Raw genomic sequence first — 15,463 nt, forward strand, 5'->3', positions numbered from 1 at the left:
TGTTTTATAAATGTTAACCCCCTCCCAAGCGACTCTAAGAGCAGTGTTGAGTAGCTGAGTTGCTACCACCCGGTTAAGAGAGGATTGTGTTCATCCTCTTGGCGTATAAATGTAAGAATTGTGAAATTTCTGTAAACTCTGATATTTGGATTTCTAAACTGTGGTTGATGTCTGTAATGTTATTTACATGTCTATGTATGTACGATACTGAAGATTATGTGGGTGTAGCCCTGAATAGTGTTAGAGGCGGGAGTTTTAGCCTCTTGAGATGTTCTTGTAATTTATTTTCGGCAAAATAGTGGGGCTCGTTTGGAGATTTCTTTAATATTTCACTGTTGGTTTTAATCATTAAATGTTTAACTCCTAATAGAGCCTCCACGTCACCGACCCCTGGCCCGGGGCATGACAGAGTGGTATCAGAGCCCTAGGTTAAGAAACCACAAGATTGTACATACATATGTGGCATCAGGAATCCACTAAACAGTCTAGTTTCTTTTCAGTTAAAAGAGATGCCGCCGCGTCGTAGGTCAATTAACAACCCGGCACCACCGAATCAAGAGTTCATGGATGCCATGTATGCCGCTTTCCGAGGCATAGCCACTCGAGCCCAGAATGAGCGACCGGCTGAGGATAAGAAGCAAAGTTACTTCCATGAGTTTAAACGTGCACCTATTCCCACATTCAATAGTGAGGGAGGACCCCAGGAAGCGGAATACTGGTTTGACTCCATAGTTAAACACCTAAACACTATGGGAGTGCCGAAGGAATATTGGATAGAATTCGCGGTGTACAAGATGGAAGGCCAAGCAAGCAACTGGTGGAAGCAAGTAAGAAGAAGGCTTGATGTTGCGGGCATGACTTCGGAACAGTTTGATGTTCTCTTTAATGAACAATACTTCCCTCAGAGCTATAGGGATCAGAAGGCAATGGAGTTTATGACCTTGCAACAGGGTGATATGTCGATAAGGGAATACGAGGCTAAGTTTAATGACTTGTCTCGCTTTGCGCCATCTTTGGTGGAGTATGAGCATTTGAAATGCCCGAAATTTGAGAAAGGTCTTAAGAATTCTGTAAGGAGACCCTTGGTGGCTCTAAGGATCCAAAATTTTTGAGACCTGGTGGCTGCTGCTACAAGCGTGGAACAAGATAACTTGGCCTATCAGCAAAGCAAGGAAGCAGCTGGTCGAGTTTCTGCTTCTAATGGACCTTCTGCCTCAAGTGGGCCACAGCGAAGTGGTAGAAGGAATCGTAATCAATGGCAGGTTAGTGGAGACATGATCAGTGGTGGCAGTAGTTCGTCTGGGAGTGACAAGAGTGCTCCTTATAGACCTAAGTGCCATCACTGTGGGCAGATTGCTCACATTAGGAGGAACTGTCCTAATCGGAATCAATTGCCGACTCAACTAACCTAAAGTGATGCTTCCTACAGTCAGGAGAGACCACCGCAGTTTGTGCCACCTTATCAGACACAACTACCGATGCAAATGCCGTACCCTCATGTGCTACCCTACCGACTGCCTCAATATCTACAGTTTCGGCCTCAAGTGTCGGGACCAGTACAGATTCCTCCGCCACAACAATATAGGCCAGGGACTCAACGGCCTAATATTGGTGATAAAGGGAAGGGGAAAGCGCAAGGACAAGCTTATACCCTGACAAGAGGTAGTTCTGGAGGTCAGGCCAGCAACACAGTGGTTGAGGGTATGATCCTAATTTCTCACTCCTTAGCACATGTACTGTTTGATACTGGTGCTACCCATTCTTTCATATTAAGTTCTTTTGTCCAAACCTTAAAATTGAAAGCTGAGAGCTTGGAAACCCCAATGACTTTGAGCTCCCCACTGGGATGTGTGGAGGTAGCTAGTATATGTAGATCATGTGAAATCACGATTGGAGGTGAGCGATTAAGAGCTAACCTAATAATCCTTCCGATGAGTCTGTTTGACGTGGTGCTCAGAATATATTGGTTAGCAAGATAAGGTGGGATTGTCGATTGCTACCGTAGGAGAGTGACCTTGACGACTAATTCTGGAGTGATAATCACTTATCAAGCATACATGAATCCAGTCCTAGAAGAATGACTGTTGAGATACAGCGTTGGAGGACGTAGGAACTTAGTCTGCTTCTCTTTCCTTCTTGCTCTAGAAGGTGAACCCGAGGTAACTGGGGATAATGCGGGAATTCCTATGGTGGATGAGTTCGCAGATTTTTTTTTGAATGAATTACTTGGTTTACCGCCAGATCGAGAGATTGAATTCGGCATTGATTTGATACCGAGAATGGCACCTATTTCTATTCCTCCCTACCGAATGGCACCTACAAAAATGAGAAAACTAAAGAAACAACTCGGGGAGCTAACAAAAAAATGGTATATAAGGAATAGTACTTTCCCGTGGGGTGCACCTGTTTTGTTTGTGAAGAAGCACGACGGATCTCTCCGGTTGTACATTGACGATCGTCAATTGAATAAGGTAACTGTGAATAATAAATACCCACTGTTGAGGATCGATGAGTTATTCGATCAGTTGGGTGGATCACAGTATTACTCTAAGATTGAATTGAGGTCAGGATACCACCAGCTTAAGATTAAGGAGGAAAACATTCCGAAAACTGCATTTAGAACTCGGTATGGGCATTTCGAGTTCTTGGTAATGCCTTTCGGATTGACGAATGCCCCAGCTGCATTCATGGATCTAATGAACCGTGTCTTTTGTCTGTACTTAGATCAGTTCGTGACTGTCTTCATCGATGACATACTAGTCTATTCGAAGACTTGGGAAGAGCATGAGCAACATTTGAGAATTATTCTTCAAACTCTTCATGAACACCAACTGTATGCAAAAAAGGAGAAGTGTGACTTCTAGCTGACATAGGTGAAGTTCCTTAGCCATGTGATATCAGTGTTGGGAATGGCGTCCTAGAAGCATGAGATGTAATATAATATTTATTACTTATTTAATGAAAGAGTTTATTCATTATTTTATGTGCATATATTTATGAATATTTTATGAATATCAATGAAAATTCCATGATTATTTATGTAACCTTAAATGTTGTATATAAGTGTTGTATACGAGAGGATAATGTTTAAGGATAATAATCAAAAAATGGTGTTCATAATGAATTTAATTAAAGTTCATAATCTTTAATTAAAACATTATTAATACATGTTATTTCCATTTAGAATGGAACAATGTTATCCACACTTTAATATGGCGAGATATTGAATGAGTGTATTTCGCATAATGAGATTACGTGGAACATGGACACAGACACAATATGAATTTCTAATAATTTCCGTTAAGTATAGAAATTCTAATTGAGTCTACCGATTGTCATATATGGAATGATCTTAATCCTGAGTTCTTAAGAGACTCCTATTTATGGATTTGTGTCTTTTAATTTACTCGGTATGAATTCTGAGATCCTGAATCCTATTCCTTGTATTTTGAAGACATGATGAAGTAGGTAGCCGGAAATGTTATTATACGAGATGGAATCCATTCCTTCTTGAGATAGAAGTAAATAAATAATTCTCTTGAGGGTTGATTCGGTACTTGGACCAGTAGGAGCTCTAATTCATGAATGTATTTTATGAATCACTGTCCATTAGAGAATCAATGGTACTCAAGGATAAAGATATAATTAGAGAGGTTAACGGATTTTACCTAACTCGAATTATGAATTATTTATGGAGGATTAATCTATATGCAGTGACTATATCGAATGGACACTTCACAGTTTAGAAGTAATTTATATCTATAATTTTGAGAGTGCAATTCCAAGTTTATAGTGGAGTAACTATTGAAATTAATAGAATTAATTAATTAATTAAAGTGTTTAATTAATTATTAATTTTATTGGAGCTCGGGATTATAGGTCCATTAGTCACCGTGTCATCCTAGTAATTCTACAAGACACAAATGGCAAAATGGGAATTTTAGAATTACGGAATTCTAAAATTAAACACTCAAAAATAATTAATTGAGAATTAATTATTATTTAAGTAATGTGATTATTTAAATTTGAATTTGAACACATCTAGATCATCCATTTAAATTTAATATCGAAGTACTGGGGGATTAATATTGAACTGTAAATAAGCAGTAGAAAAGAAACCATCAGAAACTAGAATTTCTTGTCGACTAAGTACTTCCTTACAGCCAGTATAATTTTTAACAGTTTCAAAGGAAACTTAAGTGACGGGACAAAAGTACAAGGGGTAGGTTAATGTTTAGATTGGATGAGATGTGATGGTGGAAGGTGAAGAGTACTCATGATAGTTTTTTTTTTTTCCTCTCTCTCTTCACTTGGCCGGCCATGTTAAGGGGTTTTAAGCAAAAATTTTGGTTAGTTGACTTCATGATGAGATGAATCAAATCAACTATTTAACAAAAAAGCTTACTTCACTTCTCTCTTAAAGCACCAAACTGGCCATACCTCTCTCTTGTTTCCTCTCAAAAAAATTTTCACTCATCCTTCTAAACACAAAGCACTAGTCTAGGATCTCAAGAAGAAGAAAGGGACCAAAGTGTTCTAGAAGGTGCCTAGCCAAGGATTTTCTTCAAGGGTAAAACGCTAAACCTCCTCTTTCTTGTTTCTAGCAAATTTTGGGATTTAGAAATGCTCTTCTCAAATTTTTCTACTCTTCTAGTTCCAAGTCATTAGCAAAATTTAGAGGAAGAAGAAGGTGATCAAAGTGTTTTTAGGAGGAGCCTAACCACGAATCTTCTTCAAGGGTAAAAACTTTAAACCCTTCCTCTATTTTTCTAACAAAGTTTAAGTTGTGAATCATGAATGTAATTTGTGGTTCTTGAGAAAACAAGTTTGTAATAAGGGTGTGTGAGTTTTATATTGGTTTTGTGTGTTTTGAGGTTAGTTTGATTAGTATTATGTGGTATGTTTATGCTTGGTTTAAGTTTGCTTATTTTGGGTTAGAGGTAAAAATTTTCCGGTTACTTTGAACGTGAAAATAAGGATCCTAGAGCGAGATTTTTCAGTTATTCTAAATTTGAACTTAGACTTCTCGATGTTTTGAACGTTTTTCTGTGATTGTGACAAAACTCAGTTTTAACTCTAAATGCAAGTTCTAAGCTATTTTCAAAAAAATCACAATGTTATCCAAAATAACTACGGAAAAAAAAAACTGGCAGCCAAATGGGTCCTCTAGAGGCCGGATCTCAGTTTTCTTGAAAACCATGATTTTAGATCCCGACAAGACGAAGAATTTCAGTGAATAACAGATTTTTAAAATCCGACTTTAAGATATAGTAAAATGTAGATTCTGAAACTGTATAAATTTTAATCGGACAAAACTGAAACAATTATGATTTTTAACAAAAGTTATCAAAGAACTTGAGATGAGATTTCAGTAAAATACTATGGTTTTAGACCTCGTTTTAACGGGAATATTAATGGAGATAGTTTTCAAGAAAAATGATTTCAGTTAAAAACTTAACAGTTTTTGAGCAAAAACTTAACAGTTTTCAAGCAAGAACATCCGAATGGAAAATTACAAGCCAAAAGGGTTAGGTCCTTGTAATTTTGAAGATTAGATGTGGGTCCAACGTCCGCATTTAATTCAAGAGACCCCATTTGAGTTTAAATTTTAACGACTAAGAGTTAGAACGCCGTTATAAGTTTCTAGGCCGAATTAGGCCTTAATATCATAACAAGTCCAATAAGGTAAATTATGGAGAATAAGTTACTAGATAGGTAATTGATTTTCAATCTAGGCAAGTGGATGTTAAGGGCAATTAAGAAAAATAAGATTTTTAGTATTTAATAAATTAATCCTTATAGTAAATTTTATGATCCATCGATAAAGGAAATGAATACATGCCTTACGTAAAGGATTTGATTTCCTTCATAAGTTGCTAAAATAGAATAGTAAACGCCGGTAAATCTCACACTCTCAATGGGTGTTCATTTTCAGAAGTAAGCAAGTAAGGGAATAGACTGTTTGGTGAATATTCCAGCTCTGTAAATCAGGTAAGTAGGAATCTCGCCTACAATATGAATAGATTTTAAAGGAAAAGGTTACACATGTTATGTACGCATGTTTATGCTTTATACGATGACATGTCATAATGCATACATCTTAATAAGTCAAGTGAAACTTATAAGAACAAACTCAGTTGCGTGTCGTACCAGCCTCTGAGAGGGAGGTAACTCAGACTCTGCAAGGAGATAGAAAAGAAAAAGAAGTATATAGTAAGTTAAATCACGGTGTCATTGGGGACCTTGTAAACCCCCACGTCTCGATGGTTGTGCGCACATGGTACGAGCACTCGGGCCCATAAGTGAGTAAGATAAGATCAGACAATTAGAATTTAATAAGACATTATCATAATTAAGCATAATTGACTCACGCATATTTAGTCATGTGAACTTACAGTTATTTTACGATAGATAGTTCCTACTTGCTGAGCGAAAGCTCATCATAGAATATTTATACAGTAGGTAAACAACCTGCACCTAATACTTGATGGACTGTTGGCGTATGGACGAATGATGTGGAGATCGGGGAATAGATACCGCTCGCAATTATTTCCGCAATTGGTTTTATGTTATAAATAGTTTATGTTATAAATAGTTTTGCTAATTTATGATTCTAAAACTATATGTTAAATGGTTTTATTGATTATGGTTGTAAGTAAGCAAGACTTAACGATTAAGTATATACATGTAGATATATCTATATGCTTTGAGAAACATGTATGTTAAGGTTTGAATATTTTAATCAAAAAAGCAATTCATAACTTATGTCTACTATAAGACCTAAAAGAAAAATGTTATGCAAATTTTCAGAAATTCCAGCAAGTACAAGTTAATTTTCAGTTACAGTGACGGCCACCTAAGAGGGTCGTCACAACTATATAGCACGTGGCTCAACTAGTAGTAAGTAAAGTAGATCCGTTATTTTTTTTATTTTCTATTTATTTTACTTATAATTTAAGATTTCAGATTTCAGATCAACAAAACCATATGTGGTTCTTTGCTTAAAACGATGCGTCGTGTTTTGAGAGATGTACGTATATGTTAAAGTTTGAGGAGATAAATAAATTATAACTTATAAAAAGAGCTAAATTCAGAGAGATCTATGAACTTGTTCCCTTTGTAAAATTAGTTCATGCACTGAAATTGTTCTAACTTAAATTCTGAAGTCTATAAGTGTCTTAAATTTAGTTTCTCATTAACATTTCATTAAATTTTAGAGGGAAAATGTTAAATTAATTGTAGTTAAGTTATAAGCTCATCCATTTTCTCCATTGAATCTGGCTATAATGAAAAGAAAATTGTAACTTAATTACAAAAAAAAAAAAAAAAGAATGAAACCATCCAACTTAGAGAATTCATACATTTATAACTTAATTATCAGGTAAAAATATGAAATCAACCATTCATAAGAAAGTTCACAAGTTAAATTCCTCAATAATAAATAAAATTAGATTATTAAGTTGTGTTTAATATTCTGTTTAGTATTTATTAAGTTATGATTAAATAATTAAGTTCATAATTTTTTGTTTAATATTAACTCCCAAACAAAATTTCTTCTTATAATAATAATCAAGCACTAAAATTAAGCATTCATAAGAAAGTTCATAAGTTAAATTCCTCAATAATTAATAAAATTAGATTATTAAGTTCTGTTTAATATTCTGTTTAATATTTATTAAGTTTTGATTAAATTATTAAGTTCATAATTTTCTGTTTAATATTAACTTCAAAACAAAATTTCTTCTTATAATAATAATAATCAAACACTAAAATAAACTAGCAATAAATAAAATTTTACGGGATATCCTCCGTCCCTCGCTTTCCAACGAAGGGACTGTCCCTTATTTTTCTTAACCACTCATGTATTCCACGGTTTCGATTTAAGGAAGGGTAATGTACTCACAACTTTTTGGCATTCGAAATAAATTTTAGGGAAAGTTTGTTGAACTCATGCATTAGTCTAAATTTTTACTATTTATTTTTAATATCTTTTTAAGTTTTGACTAATATAGTTATCTAATTAAAAATAATATTAATAAAAAAGTAAAAAGTAAAAATACATATCTATACACTTTAAATGATATTTGTCTCTTTTTTCATTCTATTTGTGGTTGGCAACAAAAAGACTTCCTCACATAAAAGACAATTCATTTTATGGTTTCCAAACATAAACGCAAAAAAGCAACTTTTAGGGCCCGTTTAGTTCGCTGATTCGAGTTTTTAATTCGAGTTGAGATGTGACTTTATGTGAGAGCTTTTTACTGTAGTAAAAAAGTTAGATGTAATTGTTTATGAGAGCTTTTTACTGTAGAAAAACTCGAATTCTAAACTCGAATCAGCGAAATGAACGGGGCCTTAATGCAAGGGATTTGTGACTTCACGTGTAATAGCTCAGAAAAAAAAAAAAAAAAAGTTTCAAATTCTCGATATCTTATTACATGCCAAATATGCTTTAGCCTTTTCAAGCCATATTCTTTTTAGCTGTTTTTCCAACAGCTGAGCAAATGACAAAGAAAGTCTTTTTTCTTAAGAGAAAAGGATTTTCAGCCTCCTTGAGGCCTCAAGGATAGCATCTCTATGGCCAAATGCACTAACCCTTATGTACTCCTCACCACCTGGACCAAATCCACTCCCCGGAACTGTAATTATGTGCGCCTTCTCAAGAATCTTGGAGAAGACTTCCCAGGATTTTGAGCCTGGAAAATGCACCCAAATGTAGGGGGCGTTTCTACCCCCGTACGCCTTTAGACCGAGCGAAGCGAAAGTCTCGACCAATATCTTCGCATTCTCCATGTAGTAGTCGAGCACCGATTGCACAGCCTGAAACAGCGTCGAATTCTTTAGTAACATATAAGTATATGCAAAGTTCAAATCATGTTAACTCTACTTTATAAGGGCTTGCAATGTCACAACTAAAGTTACACTAGTTAACCCTGCATTTTAACTTTATTTAAAAAGTACACATTTAGTTTTTGATTTCATCAAAAGTATTCCTTCATGTTTCATTTAATATACAAGTTCATACTTTTTTACTAATCAACACTTAATTTTGACCTAAAAAATGTCCAAAGTACCCTTAAATAGTATAAAGAAAGCTCTTAGAAACTTTTGAAAACTTTATAAAAGAAGAATATGAAAAGAGAAAAAAAAAACACCATTTTTTGAAGATTTTCTATTTCTACCCTTAGAAATAACAAAGAAAACTCTTAAAAACTTTTAAAAACTTTCTAAGAGAAGAATATGAGGAGAAAAAAAAAAACACTTTGAAGATTTTCTATTTCTATATATTTTTTTTGGAAGATTTTTTTAAATTTTTTCTTTCTTGTATTTAAGCGTACTTTGATCATTTTTGAGGTCAAAATTAGTGTTGCCTGGTATAAGGTATGAATTTATATATTAAACGAAATTTGAATGTATACTTTTGATGATCAAAAACCAAACGCATACTTTCTGAATAAACCTAAAATGCAGGGTATGAAATGGTAAATAATCCTCTTTTTTTTTTAATAACTTGTAAGGAATTGTAAACTTACCGCAAAACCTTCAAAAGAAAGGCAAGCCAGCCCGCCAGCTTGAGCTATACTGGATGCTCCATTAAAGGAAGTGCACACAATGCGATTGAAGTCATGTATGACAGGAAAGCCATTGGAATACAAGAGTTCCTCGGGGACGACGGTCCAACCAAGACGGATGCCTGTGAAGCCAGCAAATTTGGAGAAGGATGATACTTCGATTGCCACCTAAAAAGAAGACGCTATGCATAAAATATTGCATAACGGAATGAGTGAGAGAGAGATTCCACTCAATAGCCTTTCATTAATGAAAGAAAATTTCCATAGTTTGGGATAACAAAGTCATAGAGATACTTGCCTCTCTGGCACCAGGAATTTCAAAAATCGAACGAGGCCTATCATCCTTGATATAAGTTGCATAAGCGGAATCAAAAACAATAATTGAGCCATTGTCTCTTGCAAATTCTACAAGTTCCTCTAACTGTTTCCTTGTAGCTGCATGACCAGTTGGATTGTTTGGAGAGCAAAAGAAGATAACATCTGCCCTTGAAGTTGTTGACAAGTCAGGAAAGAAATTGTTTTGAGGCCCACAGTTCATGTACTCAATGCTCTGATACTTCTTAGCATTATCTTCAAAATGACCAGCCTGACCGATTATGACACTTGAATCTATGTAAGCCTGTCTTAAACGAAGTATTTATCATCAAGAACTACAGGAATAACAAAACCAGGGGAAACAGAAGAAAGTATAGGATTTACGTAAGAGAAATGCGGATGCTGGAATGTCATTACTCAAACATGTAACAAATAGCATAATTTTTCATGAAGTCAAACGTGGAATCAGGAAAAAATCTGAGTAATCTTAGTACTAGAGTCTAAGAATGAAACATTAAAGAAACCCAAGTTTTCCTTAAGATGGAAAGGGTTCGAATTGCTGAGAAAGTGCAGAAAGAATTTGATTTAAGTGCTACTGAAACATGGGAATTGCAGATTCCACAAATTGTCAATAAACACATTCTTTACTTGCCAACTGGCTTCGAAATCATAATTTCCCCAGCCATTTATATAACAAAAAATAAAAGAGTACATGATAAAAGAAAAGGAACTATAAAGTTTACCGGAAAGGAGGGATCCTGAACGGCTATCGTCACATTCGAACCAAGAAGTAACTGGTGATATAGGGGGAAGAAAGAGACAACCATAAATCCTTATTTTGGTTAAAAAAAAAAATTAGGAAAAAGATAGAAGCAATCAGATGAACCTGAGAGTAGAAGAGATTCAAATAAAAATAAAATAAAAATAAAATAGGGAAAGAATATAGAAAAAAAGACCCTCAAAATAGTAGTGGCAGGCAGATTGATTACCTGAAGGCGAGTGATATCACACTGCGCTCCGTCCGATATGAAAACTTCTGTGTCTTTTACCAGCTCATTTTTGTAAAATACTTCAGCAATTGCCTTCCTTAATGCCTGTGATGAAGACACAGAAGTTAATCCAAGGGAAGACTGATAAAACGTTCAGCTTCATGTAAAATTTATATGAATTATTAGCAAAAAGAAAGAGGATAAAGTGCAAAAGAATCACTGTAAAATAGAAGAAGAATATCATATGAATAACTCGTATCAAATGGACAGACAATGGCAGATATCTTTCATTAATCCAAATGCACTAAACTTCAAGAAAGAGAGAAAAAGGTAAAATAATATCTAACAAAAAAGAAGTTCAATATTGGCATGAGAACATAAAAACTGAAACAAGTACTATGATACCTTGTTCCCTTGCTCAGGTCCATATCCCTTATAACCAATATCCGTTGAGAGGCCAAATGCATACTGCAAGGAACTATATATTCTTAGGCAGTTCGTATTTTTCATTTTCCACATATCAATGCTAGCATCCAATTATATAGACAGGACCTTTGACCACAGATTAGAGTCAACAACATCTTCTTGCTAAAAAAGAAGCAGGAGAAGCCATAACTGTTGTCTTTCATGAAAGGTTCTATTTGGTGGGTGTACAAGTATTTTCACCCCCATTGAAATGGTATAATCAGGCCTCTCAAATAAAATAACCACACCATTATAATAAGTATTGGAGTTTCCTAAAATTTTACCATTTTAAGTTTCAAATGTCATTTCCACTAGCAATCTTTTTCTCAGCATAGGTATTCATCAACACAAATGTATACTGTTTAGTGTCAAGCAAAACTTACGATTTAAAAATAAATAAATAAATAAATAAATGGAGCAAGAAAGAAAACTACTCTCTCAAGATAAATTATGCTAAATTTTCATCTAGATCAATTGGTTTCATGTATTCCTAATCATGCACCTCATATAAAGTCAATGTTCACCTCTTAGTTCAATAGAACAATCATATATGAACAAATTTCAAAACCCCTTTAAAACTACTCACATTGGCCATGTGTGATGCTATGATCTGTGGTATTGGTTTCGTCGTGTCACCAACCCCAAGGCTTATCAACTTTGCATTCGGGTACTTCTCAATGTGTTGAAGCTCGTGTCTTGAAATCTGATTTTAGTGCCATTGCAGTAGTAAGAATAAAAGGAGCTTAAACTAAGACACAAATTTGATAATCTAACAATACTTCTGGTATTCTTCTCTTAAGTAAATAGCACCAAGATAATGACATTGGAAAAGATTATAATAGGTAACTATCTCCACATGGAAAGAAAATTGTCAACTTGAGTTGGGAAACAAACACGAGAAACAAAAGCACCTCCGGAAACAAATATCCATTCCGCAATTTCTCCAAATTCACATTTCGAGGTACTTTTGTATGAAAGCCTGCCATGTTACAACAAAATCAATCATGATAGATTGACTTCTAAAACTGCTAACAGAAAACTAAACTTAAGAGAAAGACTGAATATGCATACCAACTTGTTCCTTTCGGGTCTTTAGACTGATTAATATGAAAAGACAGAAACAGATTAGAGTAAGTTAATGCAAACAATAAATTCTGTATCCAAGCAGGACAACATTAAGCATAGAAAGAACAAGCAGCGTTTTGTAATTATAAAACCACCCATCTTATTACCTGGCCTCAGCTATCATAGGTTGCAGTATAATCTCACCAGACATAAAACCACAAGTAGATAGCATGTCCATTTTAGGTTTATACTTGGTGCTTCAATGGAAATCTATTCTTAAGGTCCTTATTTATTTGTCATATGAATGGTGGATAACGCCAGAAATCCATTTCAAAGTACATACATTGTATAATAAACTACAAATTTTCCATAGTATATAATAAAGTACACATTTTTTTTTCACCAATAATAGGGTCAATAAATCAAGAGATGATTTCATTAATATATCATATGTGAACCATAATTGGTTCCATTCTAAATGTCAAGGGTGCAGGTTTTTCCTACAATAATTTCCACAGAAGAAAATACTAAATGAAAATGATCGCTTTCCACCATAATTTGCCATGCAATGTTTCATTATTAAAAAGTTGTTGTTGTACCACTTACATAATGCTTTACGCTTTTGTCTTACCCAAAAAGTTAACCTATTCGGTCTTGGTTCCTAACATGTATATAAACCACTTAACATTCTCATCCACTTTCCATGTGGGACAACACACACATGCCCTTTTCTCAACTATCTCCCCCTCATGTGTGTGTTCACTGACCTCCCCCTCGGACCAAAGTTTCTAGTAGCCGGTATACCCAAGCATCACACTCCAAACGGAAACCATGCGAGTCCACCAAATGCTCCACCATCCGCATTTGCACCAGCACCAACTGCGGGAACACCAACTCTCCACAAAAGGCAACGTGGGAAATGCAACCGAGTGTGATCACTTGGCCAATACGAACCATCAGCTCTGATACCACTTGTCGGGGAGACGCCACATGTAAAACTAGCCCACTGAAGCCCAACTTGACTCAAAAGGTTAACCTATTAGGTTTTGGGTCCTTCTATGTATATAAATCACTTCACATTCTCATTCACTTTCCATGTGGGACAACACACACATGCACATTTCTCAACAAAAATGATGTTTGGGCGAAAATGATCAGGTGTACTATTAAGAAACATATACTTTCCCCGTCAGTCTAAGGCATGTGTACAGATACAAACACACACATTTTCAGTCCATTGGATGAAATCATATGAAAATTGAATAAGCTTAGAGCTAAGACTATTGAATGCAAGATATTCAATCCAATTTAAATCTTGCTTACTTTCTTACACCCCACTAAGCTATTGTTAAAAGAAAAACCAGTAATAGATTGTTATTCAAATTTGGCAAGAATATTGATTCCATTTGACCATAAGGCTAGTAGTCATCAAGTCAATGGTTCATTATACCATAATGTGGACTGGAACAACACAAAAACATATGTTAGATTCTTGTTTTTAGATCCCACAAGGCAATTCTAAGAAATATTTGCTCCTAGTTTCCTTATGAGCAGAGAAATGCCAGTTTCTGATTACCCAGTAAAAAGTGAATTGCATTATCATCACGTCTTTCTTTTTTTTATTATTATTTATAATAAGAAACTGAAAAATTTTATTCCAATGGAAAAAATTACAAGAACAAGCGATGGACAGAGAGTCCACCATATTCAAGCTAACAAGCAACAACAAAGAAACAAGAAAAAAAGAAATTACAAGTACAACAAGATCCAGATCCAGATCAAGTTATCATCACGTCTTTCAACCGGCAACTATAACTTTTCTATCAAAAACAAGCATTTATAAACATATTTTAGGTACCAACTTACTCTAATATAATTCATTTAGGATATGCTTAATGGATACGCAGACTAAACATATTATAGGTACCAACTTACTCTAATATGGCAATATGCAATACTAAACCATTCAAACATTTTTTTTTTTTTTTTATTCCACACACACCCACTTAAGTCCTCAACAACTGCTTCATATATGTCCAAAGTGATGTTCAATGAAATTTTCCTAAGTATCTTCAACTTCAAAAGTCCATTCACACTTTCACTATCCTAGAAAAATTGAATGCATAAATTTTTAAGAAATTCATAGCAACTAATCCTGCAGACCACGTGTTTGAAAATTGATCAATAAGGACTCTTTCATAAAGTTTTGCATGGAGGTTTTGACAATTGGAATTAGAAAAACTAAAGCTAAGCTATCTTGACCAACATAAAGAGGATATATAAAAAGGCAAGCTGATGTCAACCACAAGCTGCAAGCAAAACAAAAAACTTAATTTAAATTATTTTCTTTCTTTTGAATGGACAGAAGAAAATTCATGCACGAAATGGTCTTTAGACATAAAACCACAAAGAAATAATAAGAGTCAAAACAACATAAAGAACAAATTGAGTCTGTGAAATATGGTTTTCTATTGCCAAATGGTTGAGAAAATTTAAAGTCAATCTGGCCATGAGTCTTCACTTTAAGCAAAAGCCAACAAATTTAAGTTCAACTTTTGCAACAGTGTTTTCGTCTCACATACACAACACAACTCATGCAAATGAACACACCCTAACAATATCTAATTCTGTTTTCCAAGTAATCTTTGCATTTGGGAGGAAAAAAATACAAAAATAAATAAATAAATAAACAAATCAATATATAAATAAACTACAATAAGTCAAAATACCATTAAATACCAGGAAGCCTCACGCCATTACTTCTTGAAAGTGATCTTCTTGAGGTGGAAATCATCCAAATTTAATCAATCAAAGGAGATATACTTACAAATGCCTATGTGGGTACTCATAATATTTAAGGCTCATTTAATTCGCTTATTCGAGTTTTTAATTTGAGTTGAGATGTGATTTTATATGAGAACTTTTTACTGTAATAAAAAAATTAGATATGATTATTTTTTAAAATTTTTTACTGTAATAAAACTCGAATTCTAAATTTAAATCGGTAAAATGAACGGAACCTTAACAAAGATAGGAGAAAAAAAAAAAAAAAAGGGA

General features: G+C 34.4%; 2 protein-coding genes across 2 annotated transcripts; one reads left to right on the forward strand and one right to left on the reverse strand.

The window, feature by feature from the left end:
• The first annotated feature begins 509 nt into the window (after positions 1-509).
• LOC112093529 lies at positions 510-1,412 on the forward strand. The gene is made up of 2 exons (XM_024172191.1): positions 510-1,070; positions 1,164-1,412. Exons 1-2 carry the CDS (start codon positions 510-512, stop codon positions 1,410-1,412), a joined length of 810 nt encoding a protein of 269 aa, XP_024027959.1.
• Positions 1,413-8,430: 7,018 nt separating this feature from the next.
• LOC21388213 (aminotransferase ALD1, chloroplastic) lies at positions 8,431-12,644 on the reverse strand. The gene is made up of 10 exons (XM_024172198.1): positions 12,574-12,644; positions 12,413-12,438; positions 12,253-12,320; positions 11,928-12,044; positions 11,282-11,344; positions 10,877-10,981; positions 10,631-10,681; positions 9,871-10,191; positions 9,534-9,740; positions 8,431-8,820 (listed from the first exon to the last, which is right to left on the reverse strand). Exons 1-10 carry the CDS (start codon positions 12,642-12,644, stop codon positions 8,527-8,529), a joined length of 1,323 nt encoding a protein of 440 aa, XP_024027966.1. The 3' UTR covers positions 8,431-8,526.
• Positions 12,645-15,463: the final 2,819 nt, after the last annotated feature.

Source organism: Morus notabilis, unplaced genomic scaffold (genome assembly GCF_000414095.1).
Source record: "Morus notabilis unplaced genomic scaffold, ASM41409v2 Scaffold471, whole genome shotgun sequence".
Taxonomy (NCBI): Eukaryota; Viridiplantae; Streptophyta; class Magnoliopsida; order Rosales; family Moraceae; genus Morus; species Morus notabilis.